Raw genomic sequence first — 23,393 nt, 5'->3', positions numbered from 1 at the left:
TCCAATCATTACACATATCAGGCTCTCATCCAATCATTACACATATCAGGCTCTCAGCCAATCATTACACATATCAGGCTCTCGCAAAAATTAGGCACTCGCATTACGATGATGCAGAATATCACTCCTGACTCCCAATCAAAATTACGGGTAAATGTCTCAACTTCAGAACATAAAACACAAATGCACCGAATAAGTCTAAGTATCTAAATTAACACGAAGTACTAGGTATAACGTTGGAGAAAATTTTCACTCCAGCAAAAACACTTTCTTATAAGATCCTGTAGTGAAAAAAAAATTCTTGGTTTGTCATATTCAATTTAGTACGACGGCGTATTCGTGCCATATTGAAAATGTAGAGAAAATTTAAAAAAATCGTTTGTACGGTTTTTTAAAATCGTTTGTACGATTTTTAAAATCGTTTGAATGATTTAGAAAATCGTTTGTACGATTTAGAAAATCGTTTGTACAATTTGTTAAATCATTCGTACGATTTGTAAAATCGTTTGTACGATTTAGAAAATCGTCTGAACGATTTTAAATAATCGTTTGAACGATTTAGAAAAATCGTTAGTATGATTTAGAAAATCTGTATGAATGTTGTTGTTATGGACCTTTGTTAGCATACAATCTTCGTCTTTATCTATTTTTTTCCCTTAAACACACTCCCTCCGGATTTTCTAAATAGAATACATCGAATATCTTCTTGAGAAACGGTAAATCCTGTCATAATAGCTTTCCAGTACAACCACCTGTATCCATGCAATTGACCACATGACTCAAGTGTTTCCTCGATGAAAAGAGCTACGTCCCCTATGTCGGATTTATTCTTTCGTCTCAACAGTCCCAACTTAGCTGTTGTCCTTTCCAACGTCCGTTCACTAACAAAGACTCGGTGAGATTGCTAAAGGATTTGTGCAATTTCCGAAAAGTGAAATATTCCTTGATCAATTTTTCTCTGTCATTCATCGTGTGATTTATTAAATGTGCTATGCGTGGATACGTTGTCCTACTTGTGCAATGTTTTCTACTAGGCTTCGATGTGTAATAACAAGAAATACAATTCGTACAAACGATTGTCTAAATCGTACTAGTCTAACGATTTTCTAAATCGTACTAACGATTTTCTTAATCGTACAAACGATTTAAAAAATCGTTCAAACGATTTTCTAAATCGTACAAACGCTTTTCTAAATCGTTCAAACGATTTAAAAAATCGTACAAACGTTTTTTAAAAATTTTCTCTACATTGTCAAATGGCACGAATACGCCGTCGTAATTTAGCAAATCACAAAATCTTTAAATTTTCCATCTAACATCTATACTTATAAATTAACAAATTTTACAAATAAACTCTGAAACGGCTGCACAATAGTTATTACTAAAGCCTGTAGGAATACAATAGGTATTAAGTGATGTCCGTAAATTATATTCAGATTTCACTTGCATAGTAATTATCGTAAATCTAATTGAAAGTCTACTTTGATTTTCGAATAACAGCCTCGAAATAACACTGAAGAGAGTAAAGTGGTGGCGGATCTAAGTAACTGGCATTTATTAAAATAACACAACAAGCACGCTTGTTTATTTCATAAAGCGTCATTAACGAATTATTCAATCAAAAACTTGATTTAAGTGATGTAAAAGAAATAAGCTGTGGTCATTCATTAAAAAACAAAATGTGCCAATCCTTTCCGTTTATGTCCGATCTCGCTATTTGTTGAAAGTTCTAGAAGTCAGGTTCACATCGAACCCGATGTATAAAGAAAAATGAATGGACATGAAAATAAATGTCAAAAAATTGGTAACAGAATGAGGTTGTGAGTATATCCTAGTAAGTTGTGCTTAAATGTTTTATAAATAAATGTCTATTAATGGCCATGGTTATTTGTTTAGACATAAAATGGTACAATATTATTTTTAAACAATTTACTTAAATACTATTAAAAATTTGTTCTTTAATGAATACATTTCAGTTGATATGATACATGAAGTCTTTTATTTTTAAAACATTTATACCTTTTAGGTCTGAATGTACCTTTTGGATTGAAAAAAAAGCTTAGTTGTACAGTTAAATGTGCACATCCATTCTCTTATCCGTGATGTAAATGGAAATAGATCATCTGAAGTATATAATAATCAATAATTTATAGCTCAAAATATATTAAAATGAGGTTTCTAAGTAAACATGTAAAGAGTAAGTGTCAATGAGCACCTTAAGTACATGATGTATAACATAGTACAACAGAATAAAGATAGTTTTTGGAATAGTTCTGTTAGCAGTAAAAACAGATTGAATTTTCACCGCGCTTGCACGGGATTTCAACTAGTAGTTCAAACAAGAGGCCAAGGGCCACATCGCTCACCTGAGCAATTGGCTAGAAAAAAGCACATATCAGATCTGAACTGAAAGTTAACTGAGGAGGGGGGGGGGCTTGAATTTTAACCCCCAAGGGGGTCATGATTTGAACAAACTAGAATCTACAATACCTGAGGATGATTCCCTATAAATATCACTAAGCTTTGAAGTACTTGAAAAGAGGATTTTAAAAGGTTTCCCTATATATTCCTATTTAAAACTTTTAACGGCCATTTGGCCCCACCCTACCCCCGGGGGTCATGATTTGAACAAACTTGAATCTACACTACCTGAGGATGATTCCACATGAGTTTCATCATTCTTGTATCAATGGTTCTTGACAAGATTTTTTCTATATATTCCTATGTAAAACTTTGATTGGCCATGTTGGCCCCACCCTACCCCCGGGGGTCATGATTTGAACAAACTTGAATCTACACTACCTGAGGATGATTCCACATGAGTTTCATCTTTCCTGGCCCAGTGGTTCTTGAGAAGAATTAAGATTTTTAAAAGATTTTTCCTATATATTCCTATGTAAAACTTTGATCGGCCATTTTGGCCCCACCCTACCCCCAAGGGTCATGATTTGAACAAACTTGAATTTACATTATCTGGGGATGATTCCACGTGAGTTTCATCTTTCCTGGCCAAGTGGTTCTTGAGAAGAAAATTTTTAAAGATTTTTCCTATATATTCCTATGTAAAACTTTGATCGGCCATTGTGGCCCCACTCTACCCCTGGGGGTCATGATTTGTACAAATTTGAATCTACGCTGCCTGAGGATGATTCCACATGAGTTTCATCTTTCCTGGCCCAGTGGTTCTTGAGAAGAAGATTTTTAAAGATTTTTCCTATATATTCCTATGTGAAACTTTGATCGGCCATTTTGGCCCAACCCTACCCCCGGGGGTCATAATTTGAACAAACTTGAATTAACACTACCTGAGGATGATTCCACATGAGTTTCATCTTTCCTGGCCCAGTGGTTCTTGAGAAGAAGATTTTTAAAGATTTTTCCTATATATTCCTATGTAAAACTTTGATCGGCCATTTTGGCCCCACCCTACCCCCGGGGGTCATGATTTGAACAAACTTGAATTAACACTACCTGAGGATGATTCCACATGAGTTTCATCTTTCCTGGTCCAGTTGTTCTTGAGAAGAAGATTTTTTAAAAATGGCATTAATTTTTCTCTAATTCATAATTATCTCCCCTTGGAAAAGGTCGTGGCCCTTCATTTGAACAAACTTGAATCCCCTTTAGCCAAGGATACTTTGTAGCAAGTTTGGTTGAAATTGGCCCAGTGGTTCTTGAGAAGAAGATGAAAATATGAAAAGTTTACAACGACAACGACTACGACGACAACGACAGACAACGGACAAACTTTGATCAGAAAAGCTCACTTGAGCCTTTGGCTCAGGTGAGCTAAAAAGCGAAGATATCCATTTGGCACAAGTTTACCATGCACTCTACACAGACCTAAATGATAAATAACGTATTGTTTACAGTGTAAGCAAAGTTAAGATATGTTATTTCCTAGACTTCCTTTTACCGTTTGTACATTTACATTCTCTTTTTCACAAAACAAAACATCTCTTACCATTTTAGGTACATTGATTATCTGTGGAGGGTCCATATACTCACTGGTAACATCCCAGCCGTACTTATATGTAATTCTCATAACTTTTTTTCAGGTATTTAATATGAAGAACAGCTTTTTGATTATTTTGTTAGCATTCAAAACATCACGTAGTCAATAAATTTATCAATACTTTAAAAGTCACTTTGTAAATCTGTTTAAAACTTGTACCTTTCTTTGTGATGTTTCGACTTGAATCAACAGAACTTTCTTTGAAAACGTAAGTTGAAATTTTGGCCTCTAACTCCTTTAAAAGCACCTTTTTGTTCTTGGCTAACGCTGCATATAACTTGCAGGAGCGTAGACAGGTCCTCATCCGAACAGTTGCGGCTAAACTTATTGTTGTTGGACGCGCCTCTATTTTGGTGGTGAGTAACACTTATCCCCGGACTACCACGTGGAGATAGCTTGCTACTGTCTGAATCGGACATCTTTAAACCTAACTGAAAAGTCGTGGCAAACTTTTGTCGAATGACAAAAGAAAGTAAAACACGAGTTTAAATACCCTTAGACCGAATCACCGCATGCCGCAAATTAGACCCCAAAAGATATCTAAATTAGTAAAGCACATAAGTGAGATAAATAGATATTACAGCTGTACCCACGTAATATGGACAACCGAATCAACAAACACACTTTGAATAACAGATAAACATCAAAAAGGTCGATAAATCTTTCCGAAGCTTTTTAATTTAGTAAATGAAATAGGGAAGTTTATATATAAATATTTGCAAGTGTGGTGCGCTTTTCTGTTTGCAATATCCGTACGTTGAGACCTTGGGAAACACAGAAAGTATATGGTTTCAGGGAATTTATTTCACGGAATTTCAGACGAAAATACATCTTGATATGTCACCGACCTAATAAAATCGCGATGGTGCCGATGTGTACTTTGTGTATTTTTAGGTAGAGGGTATATAGAAGAAATAAATATCTAGTTTATAAACTTCAATGGCAATTGTAGAAGGCCGGTCTCGTGATAAAATTCTGTGAAGGTCGAGGGCCTTCTCAGAAGATTTGATCTGGTGACGGACCAACTTCAATTTCTATTGAAGTTTATAAAGTTATTATTCATTACTTCTATACATTTGAGATGGACAATTAAATATATTCAGATACGAATATTGCTCTAACCGATCGCCGTAGATTTCTTACAAAAGTACGCAAGATGTAAATTGGCTTGAAAGGCGGTTACGCAACGAATTCATTAAGCTAAGGATTCTGTTTCGAAGGAAATATTTTGTTAAAGGCTACTTGATCAGTAATAGTGTCTGGGAACCTTTTATTTGAGAAAATGGATAATCAATGCTGAAAAGACAAAAGAAAAACGTCCGAAGACATGATAAAAAGTTAAAGGAATTTCGGTCGCCTGAAAGGGATGTATGGATGAAGACACTTGCCCATGCCAGTTAATTTGCAATCAAGTATTCTAAGGTGATCAAAAACATTCAATCTACGATTTCAGTAACTAACAGCATATCTATGATGTAAACATAGAGACACTGGCGCATGCCTGCTTTGTATAATCCACTTTTCCCGCCATCATTTATTTTCGCGGTTTTCTATCATTTTTAAAACAAAGAAATATGCGGAGTTTATGTCAGTAATTATGTGTCATTAAACTATACCAAATAGATTTTTAAACCATGAAGAAAAAGCTTACGCAGAAAAAAATATATATCAATCTCTATTTTCGCAAAAATTCTAACATTTAACCCTGGGTATACGTACAGTATCATGTTTACGGTTAAGTTTTATATATTAAAGCCCTGGCAGCATTCCAACCCGCTTCTTTTGTTTGATAAACGTCCAATATTTTTGACAACTCGTTGCTCACTGCTTGCTTCCCTTAATTGTTCAAACGTTTGTGGTTGTTGCGTGTATTCTGCTGATCCCAAAGATAATGGAAGTGTAAGTGTGTCAGACGTGCTTTAATTGCTTTGTTTACAAAGTACATCTCTGGCAACACAGAATCACAAGTGTAAGATTGATTATGTGTCATTGTCCAAATTTATTAGGATTCATTTATTTTCCCAGGTTTATCAGAATAGGAATTTTCAATTCTGACGTGTAAACCTGCCATGTTTGCATGATTTTCGATGTTTACCAAAAGCTGTTCTGATTTTGAGCTGTTTTATCTTATATTTTTGGACGAGTTGGAAAATAATCACCTTTTTACAACCATAATTACCTTTTTATGGTTGTCTGAGTGCAGTGTTAACTTCATATCTTGTATACTGTATTTTTGGAGTAAATGAGGTTAATCTTCAGTTTGAGCATATGATGTAAATTAGCATACTCACAGGTTAGATGTTAAAGTCATTTATTAATTTCTATTCACTTCAATTAATCATCACTATCATGCCTTACTAGTTTATGATATAAAGTATTTGTAATTTTTGTACTCAGTATCATCAGTCAATTCAATATTGTCATTCGTCATTTCAGTCACTAATATAATGTACATCATTGTAAGTTCTGTTTATTTTGTTTGTTGTAGTCAATCTTTTCCCTTTCCAATACCAATGTTGGTGGAAATAAATGATGGGAAACGAATGTGACGGCTATTTATGAGAAACTTGAAAGGAAAACAGTTTCATATCATTACAACAAGTCCTTTGTTGAAAGTTTTCATTTTGTTTTGCACAATGTGTATATGTCCTCGTCAACTTATTCTTGTTTTTAAAACGTTAAATTTAAAATTTTATAAACATCAACATTTGTAAAAAGTTCATACATTATTTTTACACTTCCAAAAAGTCTACTTCAGACTTGAAAGCCCTATCTAAATGAGATAAGGTTTCGGCCCAGTTTTCTGCAATGTCCTCTTTCTTGACATAAGGCTTCATGTGGAAAACTCTTTCTCTACCTTTTCAATAAAATTCAAAACAAAAAAAACCTGTGCTAAAAATTCCGTATAAATAATTTGAATTTACATACATGTGATTTAAGGAAAATTCTCTTCCGGGGGGGGGGGGGGGGGGGAGCAATTTTGAGGATGCATGTGATTTAAATTTTAAATTATCTACAAGAAACTGATTATTATAGTAAAATTTGAATAAAATTTTGAAAGTAATTTGAATGAGAAATGCATGTATATATATGAATTTATTTTATTAACAGTTTACACAATATTTTTAACGGTTGACATATTTTAAAAACTAATTTAAGTCCGTCGGACGGGACGTTAAATGGTGCCCCTTGCCAAGGATGACAACCCCCTTCGTACGTAAAAGATCGTTTCTCTGGAGTTCGAAAAACAGTAGGCTCACTGGGGGCCGCCAAATAAACTAAAAACTTTCAAAAAACGATCATTTAAACTAATAGTCCGCCGAAATATGGCTGAAAAATTGCCGACTCGGCGTTGAAATATCTACAACCAATCAATTTACCAAGTCTGAACCTGAATTGAAGGTATGAAAATTTGGTTCAGAAATTCATTTGCTGCTCGTGTTTCATTTTTCTCTATGTTCATGTTTCAGTTTTGGAAACATTTTATTGCAACATTTATTGTTAGCAGTCTTTCTGTGGAGCTTCGACGTTTTAAGCAGTTGGAAAAGAAAGTCTCGTTCTTCCACAAGGAGAAGTCTTGAAAAATCCCCTTATGATGATCATTAAGGTTAACAATTAAATTTGATTTACTACATATAACTGAAAGAATTTTGAATGTACACGTAATGCTGGATAGAACTTCTTTATAACAGCAATGCATTTCCTCTGATTATTTTTTCAGCCTACTGAAATGAAGACAATCACAAACAAGACACAAGACCTTTCGAGACTAATATTTGTACAATGATGTGCCAGGACAGGGATATGCAATGCCTTTATAGTTGATGGCGGGGTATAGATGGAGGTACCGTCAGACTTCAAAGATGTCTTTACCTACCTCATGTTTACAAATTACATTTGGGATCTGGCATATCTGAAGAATTACCAGATCCTTGTGTTTTGCAGGTGTAAATCCTGCAAGACAGGGAAAATAAGTTTGCCATGAGCCAAAATTATCTGAAGTTCACAAAATTATTTGATGACATGAAGAAATAAATATTTAATGATGTAAAATAGAAACATTGAACCAAGGCTTATAATATTTGTACTTGTTTCTTCAGTGTAGGACTTATGCTTACAATCATGTTTCCATGCATAAAGCATGTTTTAAAGAACTGATTAATATTGTTTAAGGATATAATCAAAACCAGTATTTTGGGGGTAACAGGTGCTCAATTCATTTGAAAACTTCATTCATCACCTTTTGAATAGTTCTTTTTTTTTCTAATTTTGATATATTAAACAATCTTTTAGCATTTAAAGTTTTTTTTATCTGGAAAATTAAACAATCTTCTTTTTGGGGGTGGGGGTATGTAAAGGGTTGTGGTAAAAACATTTTAATAAAGAAAAATAATTTAAATATTTCAAAATAATTGCAGGTCAATTCCTTCCTCCATAGCCTAATTTGACCGGATAAATTATTTAATATTAATTAATGTAAACCTTTGCAAATATAAAAAAAATGTTTAATTTGTTAGAGGTCAATAAGAGCTTTTTTTTTTTTTCGTGTCAGCCTTTTGGTCAGAAAATTAATGTCCGGCGTTTTACTGATTTTTACCTCAAACAGCCTATCTGACAATGTTACATGTGTAGTCTTTAGCTTATAACAGTGATTTAGAATTTCTACAAATTTTAGAAATTTATTTATTGACTCACTTTCAACTTCCTAAATTCAGCGTATTAAGATAATATAATTATGACAGGAAAAAAATAGAAATGAACAAAAAAAAATCCGACTAACTGACATCGTCGTGCGTTTCCGCTACAATTAAGTAACAGAAAAGTCAATGGAAGCATGTCAAAAACACAGCCTTTTAAACGGGGTAAGAAACACATGAAAACACTGCTCGATTTGCTTCCCTTTTACTGGATTCCGAATACGTGTATATAAAATGAGAATATGACTTGGAACATATGAACAATTCATTTCTTTTTTGATCAGTTTGAGCAATTCAGAGTCAATTAAGGTAAGCAGTATTATACAAAGTTTATTGATTTAGCTGATTGGTGATTAAAACTGATGGTGTAGTAAATTTAAGAACATGACATAGCTGTAGGAAAGCGAGTATACTTTTCTGCGCAGCGGAAAGTGATACATACGGTCTGAGTAAATATTCATTTTTTTCCGATTTTTCTTTTTTAAAGAGCAAAGCTTTGAAAGGTAAATTATTTAGGTGCTTGAAAATTTTGATATCTTGCTGATTCTCAAGACATTATTTTGAAAGACAAGTTTAATGAAATAGATAATTAGGGATTTTTGTTTTGGAAAGAGAATTACTTTGCTATATCAAACCTCCTTCAGTCAGCACTACATGTGGATGAAAATTGGCGTGTTTGTGTTTACGTTCATAGAATTATCTATGCATTTTGTATTCAATTATTTTTTTTCACCTACTCGCAACTACCTTGTAACATGTGAACATTTAAAAAACAGCCTTGGTTTTATAATCGATTTAAAGTTCTATTAACTCAAATACAAATTTTAAATCATATATATATATATCCATTTATTTTTAAGTATCCGCGTACTTAAAGTTTATCACAGTTTTATCTATGTTTACAAATTGTCGCAGAGACGGTGAAGAGAACAGGTAATTAGATTTTGTACTTTCAAAAATTATATAGATTAACATTTGTTAAGGTACATTTATCAATGCTTTCCATGTCCATTGTTTCACAATAAAGGACAGATATCTAGTAAATGCAGTGAAATAACTGATACGTAATTGTGAAAATAATACATCACAGTTTTGTTACTCGGCAGTCTTTAAATGTGGCGATTTAAACTTGCATTGTTGCACATTCGGTTTTTTAAAGTTAATATATTAGTTTAGGATTTCAGTCATGTTATATTTTGCGGTGAGCTGACCTTGGAACACAAAACCCTTTACATAAATGTCATTAGTAGAGGAAAATACGACGGCGAAGTACAAACTGTTAAATTACCTAAATGTATTATTATACATCAATGTTGAGATTTAAAAAAACAGCATATATTTAAAGTACCGGTAATAAATCATTCAAATAATGTGCAGTATTATATATATAGCCAATAACTTTGGAAACAATCTCTCATCAAATATTTACGACCTGTTAATAAAAAAAGATCAGAAAGGTCACCTAAACCCATATTATCTAATAAATGATACTACACGGGCTAACAGAGGGTAAAGTAGTGTATTGTAATTTTATCACGCCATAAACTTTGCATGTTGAGCAATAATGCACACTTTATATCTGCCAAAGACATTCTACAATCATCCATGAAAACGACTGGAGAGGTATGAATATATTTAGTATCCACTCTTTCTTTAACTAAAGAAAATCTAAATAAAGAAATATTGTAGATAATAATATTTCTGGATAAAAGATTATTAAGGGATCTTTCAAAATAATACAACAAATATTAAAATAAAAACAAACTACTGGGGAGGGACCCCGTTTAGCATTTTAAAAAGATCTTAATTAGTTACTTTCTTAACTGATTATTTGTCGAAAAACAAGTGAATTTTTTAGCGAAATAGATCACCTGTACAAAAATCATTCTGAAGTTTGTATAGAAACCCATGCAGACATATACAAGAAGTTTACAAAGTGATAATCAAGACAATTGTTCATTTGCCAAAAATATGTCACATTTTGAAAGCGATTTACTGTGGATTGAATGTCAAATGAAAGCAAAATTAAAGCATTGTAGATAAAAACAATATAAAATCATTTGTCGCTTGGATGAATTGTTCTACAACACATGGAATAAATGCTGGATCGATAAGACTTGCATGATACATCGAAATGGAATTTAGACCTTTAAACCCTTTAAAGAGGAAGTAAGTCAACGGTTATACAATGAAATGAAATTGAAAATTTTGTTTTACGTTTTGTAGAATAACAGACATGAAGAACGTTAACATGTTATTTTGAAAGAGCTTCGTAAATTCATGGTACTACGACATGATCTAGTAAAAGGGTCAAAATATTGTTAAGAAATATCAGGAAATGACTTTGTTTCTACTGCCAACATTATTGATATTTCAAGGAGTTATTTTAATTCAAGGTAAGAAGGCGTTTTAAAATGAAATTCTGTTGACAGGTGTACAAATCTGCTGTACAAAACTTTAGTAAGGTGTATTGGCTGGAAATGAATTTTAAGAATAAGGAATGTGTTCATTTTTTAAAATCAATAAAATTCCAAACCATGGACACAGTCGCTTCCTTCCTGTAAACTGAGTTGGGATGAACAGAAAGTATCCCCTATCAACCTTATCAATCTGAAGTATGCCTTTTGCTATGCGTAATCCCCTCCCTTAAGATTTGCAGTGTTTAACTTATTTGTTGCTATCTTATTTAAATAAATATTTTTGTTTGCGCAATAAGCGTATTGCTTGATTTCAATTCTCAAGGAAACAAAAAAAGAAAAATTGTTTACATTTACTGCTGACAGTACTTTAGAAATATAACACAAGGAGTTAAAATGAAAGAATTCGTACAAACCTATTTTTTTTATCAAAAGGACAGTAATATAATTTTATTTTAGATTTTTATCTTTTACATAAAATTAATATTTATTTAAGAATTAGAAATGTTACCAAATATAAATAGATAAGACGTGTTTAACAAGATGGGCATGAGGTTTTTGATATAAAAAATCTACTGCAATGAACCATAGGATTGTTTTGACAGCACGTGCTTCTAGTTATAACAGAACATTGACACAGTTATATTTCGTACATTGAGCAGTACTGTAGGAAAAATATTGTTGGAAAGGATAATTAATTCGTGACTGTGTAAATTGATTGGACTTGGTACCACAGTTAAGAGATTAAACACTTTAATGAGAATATGATTTCTTGGATCTCCTGGATCCACACAACCATAGAAAATTAGAACGCTAAGAAAAAAAGGCATCTCATTGTAAGATACTATGTAAGTAAAAATCAATTGATTAGATATCTTGTGATTCTTGCCTTTGTTTTAATACTTACATGGTAGGAGAAACTTTAAAATCATTTTTTTTTCACATTCTTTGTTTAAGGTATAATCAGAAATGAAGAGGAATTAGAAAAAGGACTTGTCATGCCGAAGAACTGCGGGTTGAGGTGTTAATGGAATGTCACGTGAACATCGTCCGGATAAACATTGTGTCAAGACTGTCTCAGAACAGCTTGGCAGAATGCTACAATAATAGTGGAAATATAAATTGCTTCAATGGAAACAATGTGAAAAGTTTCTATAACGGCAGCAGTGGACTTTTGGTATTTATTACAGAGTTTAATCACACACATCACGCAGGCTATAGACTGTGGGTTAACGCTACATGTCATAATCAAAATAATACGAAGGAGAACGTCCTACTAAAACCATGTGGTAAGTTTCCCTATTTTACCTTTATTTTCACATCCGAATATTAATTCGGTAAATATAGACTCGGAATGTTATCTGCCCTTTCTTCGTTATCTTCTTCTCAAGTCTGGACTTATCTCTTTCTAGTCACCAACAATGACTAAAATGACATCTTGCTAATATTAAATAATTTTCCAGGACAAGTAGCTAAATCTACATTGTCTTAAAATCCAACTATACGGGAATTTTGAATCTTTAAAGGTACTTGGACACAGATTTGAAGTCAATATTTTTTCTATAATATTACGACTTATATATTTTAATAGCATTTCACACAAAAAATTAATTAAAAATCTTATTTTCTTGAAAAGTTATTAAAATTTAAATTTTTTTGGCGGGTTTGATTGACACATCCTTGCACTTTCACAAATTTTAACCTTTTTCTTAATCCTTAGGGAAAGTGGCAATCTTGTTGTGTATTAATGAGAAATATTAAAACTTTTATCCAGAAAAAAATTTTATTCAGAGTAGAAATGTTAGAAAGCAAAACTCCTTCACAAGTATAGTCATTCCGAACTAAGAGTTGCGTACAGAGTTTAGCAAATCGAGCACACTCGTGTGACATGTATGTACACAGTTTTTCTAAACAGGGCACGAGTTCTGTTTTTGTTGATGTTTTCAATTCACCGGGTGCGTTCAATCGTCACAGTCTGCTTACCACAACTGCACGGACTGACAATATAGTGTTTGTTTGTTTGTTTTCCTTTCGAACATGTCTACTCTGAATTTTCTGTATTAATATTTTTCATTTATACACAACGAGATTGCCACTTTTCCTAAGGATTAAGAATAAAATTGATTTGTGAAAATGCAAGGATATGCCAATCAAACCCGCCCAAAAATTTGAAATTTTAATATCTTTTATATGAAATAAGATTTTTAATTAATTTTTGTGTGAAATGCTATTAAAATATATAAGTCGTAATATTATAGAGAAAATAATAATTTCAAATCTGTGTCCAATGCAAGTACCTTTTACTCCCCTCTCTATAAGGCATTGTAACCCTTTTGAATGTGTTGATCGGACAAATACATATCATTATGGTTTCCAATTAAAAAAACATTGACTTTATGACAAAAGTCCATGCTTACAAAATCTCATTTTTTTATTCATTAGTTGTTTAAGAATAAAGAAATTACTATAGAACGATTATACAATAACGAGTGTAAATGTGTATGTGGTATCTTTTCAGTTAGTGGTTTTAGGACATCGGCCTACCATAATGGTTCTCATGTTACAATTACATGTGAGCATGACTCGTTCAAGATGTCGGAAAAGGGTATACGGATTGTAGATAAACAAGACTTGGCACATTGCTGGTGGAACATAGTTAATCTAACCAACCACTGTTTCGGAGAGGCTGAAGGTGACTCTCTACAATACAAGTATAGCTGTTAAACGGAGTACTCAAATGATAACGGTCGCACGTATTGAATTATTTTGAGATGGCAATAACCCGCTTAAAGGAAAAAAAGTACTATATTTCGTATAAATTTCAATCGGTAATGTAACTTATTTTCAGCTTTAGAGAACGGCTTACAGTTAACAAGGCCATACACAGCAGAAATGAACATCAGTTGTAAATTCGACGAACAATCCACAAACATTAAGGCTGAAGAGCTGACATCAACGACAGCTACAACATTGACAGTAACCCATCCTACAAATACAATGACAACGTATGACACGACAAGTTCCACTACTCCTATACCAACATCGCCAAAGCAAACAACCACAAGAGCGACAACTCGTAGAAGGACAAGTGAGAAAACTGCAATTAAATCTTATTGAAAGGCTACCTTTTAAAAATTGTTTGGTTACCCTCTTTGATCGACTGGCCAAAACTCAAAACTCTTATAAATCTCCTTGAAGCAATTTTTTCATGTATTCTGGGAATTAGATTTTAAAGATTGAGCATTGTAATGTTCTGAAAAAAAGATACTGTAGATTAGCAAATAATCACGATGGTTTTAATTTCGCTGTTTTCGCGATTTATCATTATTCCGCGAAATTAAACCCATCGTTAATGCTATTATTAGTTTCTAAAAACGTTTAAATGCTTATACGAAATTCGAATTAAATTCTTGCAGCGCGAAATTAAAACCATCGCAACTGATACTTTTTGAGATATCGTGAAATTTTAACACCGTTGAATTAAAACGATTTACAGTATTTTCTAACCTACAAACCGACCCAACTTTTTAGCTCATCTGAGCCGAAGGCTAAAGTGAGCTTATCTGATCATAATTTGTCCGTTGTCTGTTGTCGTTGTTGTTATATTTGTAAACTTTTCACATTTTCATCTTCTTCTAAAGATACAATGGGCCAATTTCAACCAAACTTACCACAAAGTATTCTTAGGTAAAGGGGATTCAAGTTTTTTTTTTCAATTAAAGGGCCACGCCCTCTTTCAAGGGGAGATAATCATGAATTTGTGAAAAATAAATGGCATTTTTAAAAAATCTTCTTCTCAAGAACCACTGGGCCAGGAAGGATGAAACTCATTTGGAATCATTCTAAGATAGTGTAGATTCAAGTTCGTGTAAATCATGACCTCCAGGGGTTGGGTGGGGCCACAATGATCGATGAAAGTTTTACATAGGAATACGTAGGAAAAGTCTTAAAGACATCTTCTTCTCAAGTACCATTGAGACAGGAAAGATGAAACTCATGTGGAGTCAGACTCTGGTAGTGTAGATTTGAATTTGTTCAAAACATGACCATCAGGGGTAGGGTGGGGCCACAATGGCCGATCAAAGTTTTACATAGGAATGGTAGGAAAAATCTTTAAAAATCTTCTTCTCAAGAACCATTGAGTCAGGTAAGATGAAACTCATGTGGAATCATCCTCAGGTAGTGTAGATTAAAAATTTTTTCAAATCATGACCCCTGGGGGTTGGATGAGGCCACAATGGTCAATCAAAGTTTTACATAGGAATGTTTGGGAAAATCTTAAAAATCTTCTCAAGAACCACTGAGACAGGAAATATGAAACTCATGTTAAATCATCATCAGGTAGTGTAGATTCAAGTTTGTTCAAATAATGACCCCCAGGGTAGGATGGGGCCACAGTGGCCAATCAAAGTTTTACATAGGAATGTGTAGGGAAATCTTTTAAAATCTTTTCAAGTACTGCAAAGCCATGATTAGTGATATTTGTATGGAAGCATCATCAGGTAGTGTAGATTCTAGTTGGTTCAAATCATAACCCCAAGGTAATGGGGGATCCAAGTTTAACATTATTTTTTTTAGAAAGAATAGCAAAGCCATGATTAGTGACGTTTATATAGAAGCATTCTCAGGTAGTGTAGAATTTAATTTGTTCAAATCATAACCCCCAAGAGTAGGGTGGGGTCTCAATGGTGGATAAATTTTTACAAAAGGAAAATAAGGGGAAAATCCCAAGAACAGAAAAGCTATGTTTAGTCATATATCTAAAGAACAGCAACGTTATAAGCTGTATTAATATTGAGGTTTTTCAAGTTGTATCAAAATTCAAGCCCCCCCCCTTTTCAATTCTGATATAATTTGTGCTTTTTCCTAGCCTAGTGCTTAGGTGAGCGATGTGGCCCTTGGGCTTCTTGTTTAACCTTGGTCGAGGAGGGGCAGGCAAACATTATTTTAAAGGTGGCCGTATGTATTAAAGACTTAAGAAGAATGATTACTTCAGCAGCCATGTTTACTCTGGCACACATGGGTCACATAAACTCCAAAGGAACATAAGTGTTTTGGCTTCTGGAGTACTCAGTGCTGTTTTACTATTTAATTAATGTTGCAGGCATTTCTTTTTATGCCCCCGTATCGAAAGGTCCCGAGGGTATATTGGTTTTGCCCTGTCTGTCTGTCTGATGTCAACTTAAACCTTGCCCATAACTATTGCGCTGTAATTGGCAAGTGTATACCACTTCAGTCTACGTCTCGCTCAAGAATTGTTTACATCGGTGGTCAGAGTGTTTTCACAATACATCTTGTTTGATAAACTTCGTACGCAAAATTAATGAATTTTACACTTAAATCTAAAAAAATACTTGTACATGTAGTATCCATATTTTATGATTTTATTTCTAACACTTAAACCAAGAATCAGAAATTTCTGACAGGCAAAGTATTATATTTAGTAAGTAAGAGAAAATATTGCCATAGTTAGGTCAAGTGCTCAACATTAGAAACATGGAGTTTCATCTTAAATACAGTGTTTGCTTACCTCTTTACATTCTCTGTAAAAATATAAAATTACATCTCTATCAAATAAACGTCAAATTTTTTTTAGCTGCATCTTCGTCCTACGTCTACGCCGGGAGCGGCAAGACGAATCAGATATCCACGACGCCTTTTGTGTTTACTGTATTCATTTATTGCGACACATTCCGTTGAGAAAAGAGGGAAATGAATAAAGATAATGATTACTTGTGTTGGTGCCATTACAATGCAGCAGGTCAGGAATTCGCGCCGTTCCAAGCATCTATAAACGTTTATCAGGAAAAAAATAACCAAAATTAAAAGCCAACTATTTCCAATTTGAATTAATGTATAAATTTACAAATGCCTATCATATACTCAAGAAAAGTACGTGATTGTTCAAAAATTTTATATGTTCTACTTATTATGTTAAATGTTCGTTTACGTGTTCGATATGTTGTATATAGTCAACAGCTATTTGAAGAAATTTTTGCAGAGGTTTTAAAGCTAAAATGAATGAGATAGGTGCTACTTGTTCTACTATGCAAAAGGAATATTTGTCATGTACGTGTTTTTAACGTATATCATAAAAATGAAAACCCAGCGAAAAACAGAAAAAAAACTTCTTTGAAGCGTAGAAGTTTTGCCACGAATAGCTTGATGAAAAAAAAATGAATGGTTCCTCCTTCTTTTCAGTGGATTTGTTATATTATAAAAACAGAATTTTGTCCATAATTATTTATGTTTTGATGACGTTTCACATATTTTTTAGAATATTAATTTCAAGATTTCGATGTTGTTTTTCTTGCTTGTTATTTATTGCTTTTTTTGTTCATAAATATACATGTACCTAAGTAATAAAAACCTTTCTGTAATGTATAATGTAAAACATATATTCACTCTCGTTGAACACAAGAAGCTTCCACGTATGTTTCAAGGATTCTTCTGTTATCTGCAGCGTGTTGCTACGTTTTGGGGTACTTCTACTGTATTGATAGCATATTATCGTATTTTACGGAATTAGCCGCATGATATTAAAACTCCTTAAAAAAACATCAGACTCGTACACAAAAATGAACGCAAAAGAAATCAAAACCCTAAAACGCATTATAATTTGAGAAGAAAAAGTACCACGAAAACGCAAATTATTTTTACTCTTTTTTTATTTATTTTTTTTTTTTACACTTTTACGGAATAAACCGCATGATTCTAAATCATCCTTAAGAAAGAACAAACACAAGAAATTAAGACAAATCGGAAAACGGAATAAGCATCACGAAGCACGTGGTATTTATTGTTGATAAACTCCTAGAGCAATTACCCGGACTGTATAAAGTTAAATGTCTTGTTAACATTTATGAAGATACACCTAAATTATTAAATAATTTTTTTTTTTGGATCTACAGAAAAAGCCACATGAGGCACATATGGTTTACCTGATAAATAACTATTTCTATATCGCATTCCCTTGACTATTTTGTTAATATTCATCGGTAATTTTCTCATCACTTTAATCTATTTTGTAAACAATATTTGACTGTATTTGTTGTGATAGTTATATTTTATTTCAATAAATATTCTTATATTATACTTTTTAGAGGTTTAACCAATTCTTTTAAGAAAATTACTGTTTTTTTTTTTTTGTTTTTTTTTGTTTTTTTTTTTTTTTTTGTTTTTTGTTTTTGCTTATATTCAGTTGAAATAATGAACACTGGAATGAATAAAACAAGTTTCTTTAATATTCGATTTATCAAAACCAGCTTCCAGGAAAATCTTCCGCATAATACAGAAGTTAAGGGTTTGCTTTTGTGTGCAACCATGTGAGACTCGCAAAAAAATAAAAATCTAAATATCTTCATAAAAAATGCTTTCTTAATAGTGAAAACTGATCTTTATTATCTCTCTTATGAAACATATCATGAGATATGGACAGTTTTGTTCGAGACTTGTACAACATTGCAGCTATGATGTGCATATTTCACGTGCGAGTCTGCACTCATGCAGGTTCTTCAAGATGAAAGTACGTCTCAGTTGATATATAGTTAGAAATTTAATTGTCATAGGTATACAACTATTTGTTTCGTTCCAAGCAAGTAAATGCCTAATATTTATATGTTTGCTCATTTTTCATTGTGTCATGAAACACACAAAATTTTGCAACCTGCCATTTCGGTTACACAAAAACGAAGCGTTTCTAAAATCTGATGCCTTGAGTACCTCGATCACGCACGACATTTTTACAGACAAACTTCAAACACATGTTTATTTACTTAATCTTTAATCATTGAAACGTAAACCAAGATTATGATGTTTAATATAATTGTTTACCACATCTCGGGAGAGTGACTAGGTTGAATTTTACATTTGCTATCCATATATTCATACGCGTCGAATTTTAGCAGTTCCGGAGTGCAGTTAGGACTTGTAAAGATATTTATTAGTTAGCACATACTATATTTAAAGAAATCAAGATTAATTAGTAATTAATTTGTTTTAATATTGGATGAAAACGCATGTCGTGTTTTGGAAAATAAAGCTTTATTTCCTTTGCGTAGTACTTTTCCATTGAGCTGTCTGTAGGCTTCCGGTGAAAGTGAAAGTGGCATGTCGGTAGGTTGAAATTCGTTGACTTTATTTTTAATTGTAAAAAGATTGTGTTAGATATTCCAACAAAATCAAAATTCCTGATCTACATCACTCCCTCTCTACATCTTTACCTGTGATCTCATTCATTCAGATAAATTTTAAATATTTACACGCTTGATCCAATACTAGTCTTGTATGTGTTATATACCACGTGTAGATAGTGTGGGATTCCTTCAGGTAACTTTTACAAAAGTTAATTAGTTACATTTAAAAAGAGGTAAGTACTTTTATGTTATATACCTGCACTGAGCCCCTGATACCCTCTGTTTAACATCCAGTGACAGTGAAGCAGATAGTAAAATCACTGCATGAAATTACGGTGAGATAATTGTAATATTGTAAAGTTGTTTTGAGTGAACACATTTTCAAAATTCTCATGACTTTCCTGGAATATTGGAGTTGGTCTTCATTTTTACTTTGAAATGTGATACTAGTACATGTATTTTATGGTATTTAAAATAAGTTCACTGTCTATATAATTAATCATTTTGGTTTGTGGTATGCACTTTATGTATTTTTTGCTCTTGCAATGGGTTGTCCCAAATTTCGCCATCGTCGCTTTAATAGTGCAAGAGGTGTCAATTCAATGAAATACAAAAGAAGACAGAAACCAGCAAACACCAAACACATTGTTACAGGTAAAGCAAGTAGTAAGTAGGGAACAAAATACACATCTCAGCAACTTATAAAGAGGAAATCTTCATACAGGCTTGTTCAACAATTTTTTCTCAATGGTTTAAGAATTACTGTGAAAAGACTACAGCAAAGTAAAAGTAAGCCACGCCCTTTGAGAGGACTGCAGTATGGTTCATTAGGTGCCAAGGTAATAGTTTCGAAAGCCATTTTTTTTAAACTCCAGATGGTTACAGAGTAATCAATGTCAATCAGCTTTCTAAATTTGTGTCTGTTGTAAATTTTCATGGGGCGATGTGTACAAAATTTGTCCCTCAGACAATGTCTGGAATTTCATCATTTTCTTTTTCTGAATGTAGTGTTCGTGGACTCTTTAGTACTCTTAAATTAACATGTAACGTACTAAAGATTTGGAATTAACCACTAGTACCTACCAGACCAACCGTAAGGAAAGTGATATTAATATACGCAGTGTATGGGGGTCCATTGCATCTGGAGGTGGCGTATCCAGTTTAAATGAACTTTTAGGTACAATGGGAATACCAGGTATTCTTTCAAACAGATACTCTAAGATTGAAACAGTAATCGGGAATGCATGGAGGGACATTCGGAAAGAGGACATGAAAAAAAAAAAACGGGGGAAAAAGAGAAGAGCTTAGCCATTGCCCGGAACGATTTTCACCATGCGGTTCCTGCCATCTCTGTTGTGTGTGACCGTGGCTGGTCCAAACGATCACATAAAAATAATTACAAAGCGTTAGGAGGTATAGCAGTTATATTTGGGGCGGAAACCGGAAAACTTTTACATATTGGGGTGAAGAATCGGTACTGCTACATCTGCAGTAGGGCAGTCCAAGGGTGACAAAGAATATAAGCATAACTGTTTTAAAAACTGGAGTGAGAGCAGTCAGGCCATGGAAGCAGACATCACATTAGAAGGCTTTTAAAGGGCAGAAGAGGTCCATGGAGTGCGTTACATGAGATACATAGGGGATGGGGATAGTTCTGTGTTCGCACGTGTCCAGGAGCAGGTTCCGGTATGGGGAGAGATGTCACCAAGACTGAATGTGCTAACCACTCATGTAAGTGTTTGCGTGCCAGTCTAGAAGGCTAGTAGATTGATTGACTGTTTATTGTTTAACGTCCCTCTCGAGAATTTTTCACTCATATGGAGACGTCACCGTATGCCGGTGAAGGGCTTCAACTTTTGAACTTTACTCGGCACTCAGGACCACTGAGCAGTGAGGGATTTTAATCGTGCCAACGCCTGCCGCTGACACGGGGCCTCGTTTTTTTTAAGGTCGCATCCGAAGGACCCACAACTTTCACTTCAAAGTGCCGAGCACATGGCGAGGAAGTGTTGCTACCCATTTTTAATTGACTAAGGTCAGTCGCAGTGAGAACAAAGTAGGGATTACATTGAATACCCTGTACATGGTTACTGTAAACCAATTATTATACGCGTCATTTTTTATTCGCGACTGACCGCTACAGAACTGATCCACGACGATTTATTTCCGCGAACAAGTGGTCTTTTTTTTCCACAAGTATTTTTTGTATCAAATTAAAATCTTATATCCGCCCCTAAATTAGGTAAAATGCTACCGTTAGTACTGCTTACGCATTATTCAAGACATTCTATGCGTTGTGTCTATTTGAAATCTTCGATCCGCCCCTAAAGTGGGTAAAATGTTACCATGAGCACTTCTTATGCATTATTCACGACGATCTGTGCTTCACATTGTCACTGGCTGTACTGACACGGACTGACCATGTCGTTACGAAAATATCTTATCCCAAAGAGGGTTGCCCATGGCCAATGTATATCAGATATTTCAACTTTACTTCCAGATCCTGCCGTCGAGAAGACACCAGAAAAAGTAAAGTGCATACAAAGTGCTAACGAACATGTTTTAAACGTTTTAACACCCAGAAAACGTAAACGTGGAAGTTATGCCAATTACACACCCGAGGATAGAGCAAAAATTGCCAAATGGGCCTGTGAAAATGGTAACACCAGTGCTGCAAGACATTTCTCAAAAATTCTTGGAAAAAATATAAACGAATCTTCAGTACGGACAATGAAGCAACACTACTTGCGGGAAGTAAAGTCAAGTGAAAAAGACCTAACAGTTTTACCCAAAGGTTCTCAGGGGAGACCGACACTTTTGGGAAAGTTTGAACCCGAAGTAATTGAATATATTCGCAAATTACGTGAAGCTTGATCTGTTGTAAATAGAACAATTGTAATTGCAGGAGCGAAAGGCATAATTGAATTCAAAAATAGATCACTTTTGGTAGAAAATGGTAGACAGCTAAAATTAGACCGATCCTGGGCAGAATCCTTTTCAAAAAGGATAGGCTTTGTCAGGAGAAAAGGGACGAAAGCAGCAAGAAAGCTTCCGTTCGATTTTGAAAACCAGAGCCTTGAGTTTATAGAGACTGTGAAGAAAATTAGGGCAGACCACGAGATCCCCCCAGAACTAGTTATTAATTTTGATCAGACCAACTTATCCATTATACAGTGTGGCAATTGGACCCTCCACCAAGAAGGTATGTACTGTTTGTTATTCAATTTATTTTAAATGGAGCTGCCCATTTTCCCTGTTGAAAGAATATTAATTGATCTATTATGTTTTCATTGTAGGTGCGAAGCAGATTGAAATTGTTGGATTGGAGGACAAAAGGCAGATAACCGCTCTTTTGTCTTGTACGATGGCCGGCGAAATACTACCCCCGCAGTTGCTTTACCAAGGAAAGACCGAGAATTGTACACCGACTTCTGTGAAATTTCCAAGTGGCTGGGATGTATTTTATTCAGAAAACCATTGGTCTAACGAGACGACAATGTGCAGATTTGTTGACACGATCTTAGTGCCTTATATCACGAAAACCAGGGACGATTTAGATTTACCTTTGAAACATCCCGCTCTATGTATTTTTGATCTTTTTGCTGCACATAGAACCGATTCCTTCCTTCAAAAGCTGAAGAAAGCGGGTATCATTGTGAAATTTATTCCTGGGGGATGTACTGGGGAGCTTCAACCCTTAGACATCTCAGGAAACGCACAACTTAAAGATCTCGTGAAACAGCAGTTCACAAATTGGTACGCCGGGCAAGTGAAATCTCAGATGAAAGCCGGGAAAAAAATCGAGGAGATAAAAGTTGATCTAAAACTGTCAAGTGTAAAAGTGCCCCATACAAATTGTATAATTGATGCTTTCGCAGATTTACATGGCCAAAGGGCAGTTATTGTTAACGGTTGGGTCCGAGCTGGACATGGCCATAATTAGTGCTAATTATCCACGCTACCTCTGACTTCCCTATGACGAAAAATGAACAATTTATAACACAAGCTAATATAATTTTAGACATTTTTAATCATTTTAAGATAAAAATAGTTTTAGATTTGCCATTCGTTATTATTTTTTTACTGAATGTTTGTAATAAAATTTTAACTGCTTCTAGTGCAATAAAAT

At 33.9% G+C, this 23,393-nt stretch overlaps 1 protein-coding gene across 2 annotated transcripts; it reads left to right on the top strand.

The window, feature by feature from the left end:
* Positions 1-10,942: 10,942 nt before the first annotated feature.
* LOC134278139 (uncharacterized) lies at positions 10,943-17,467 on the top strand. 2 transcript variants are annotated; one of them, XM_062760456.1, is made up of 5 exons: positions 10,943-11,136; positions 12,114-12,418; positions 13,648-13,821; positions 13,978-14,217; positions 16,726-17,467. In XM_062760456.1, the coding sequence occupies exons 2-5, from the start codon at positions 12,157-12,159 to the stop codon at positions 16,827-16,829; spliced, it is 780 nt and encodes a 259-aa protein (XP_062616440.1). In that variant the 5' UTR covers positions 10,943-11,136; positions 12,114-12,156; the 3' UTR covers positions 16,830-17,467. The 2 variants fall into 2 exon arrangements, with proteins under 2 accessions (XP_062616440.1, XP_062616437.1); XM_062760453.1 differs by having other exon boundaries at positions 10,943-11,108; positions 12,087-12,418; positions 16,726-17,466.
* Positions 17,468-23,393: the final 5,926 nt, after the last annotated feature.

The sequence above is a fragment of the Saccostrea cucullata genome, unplaced genomic scaffold, assembly GCF_032062105.1.
Source record: "Saccostrea cucullata isolate Sc308-1 unplaced genomic scaffold, CSIRO_AGI_Scuc_v1 ctg2372, whole genome shotgun sequence".
NCBI lineage: Eukaryota > Metazoa > Mollusca > Bivalvia > Ostreida > Ostreidae > Saccostrea > Saccostrea cuccullata.
This window is presented reverse-complemented; position numbering and strand designations above follow the sequence as displayed.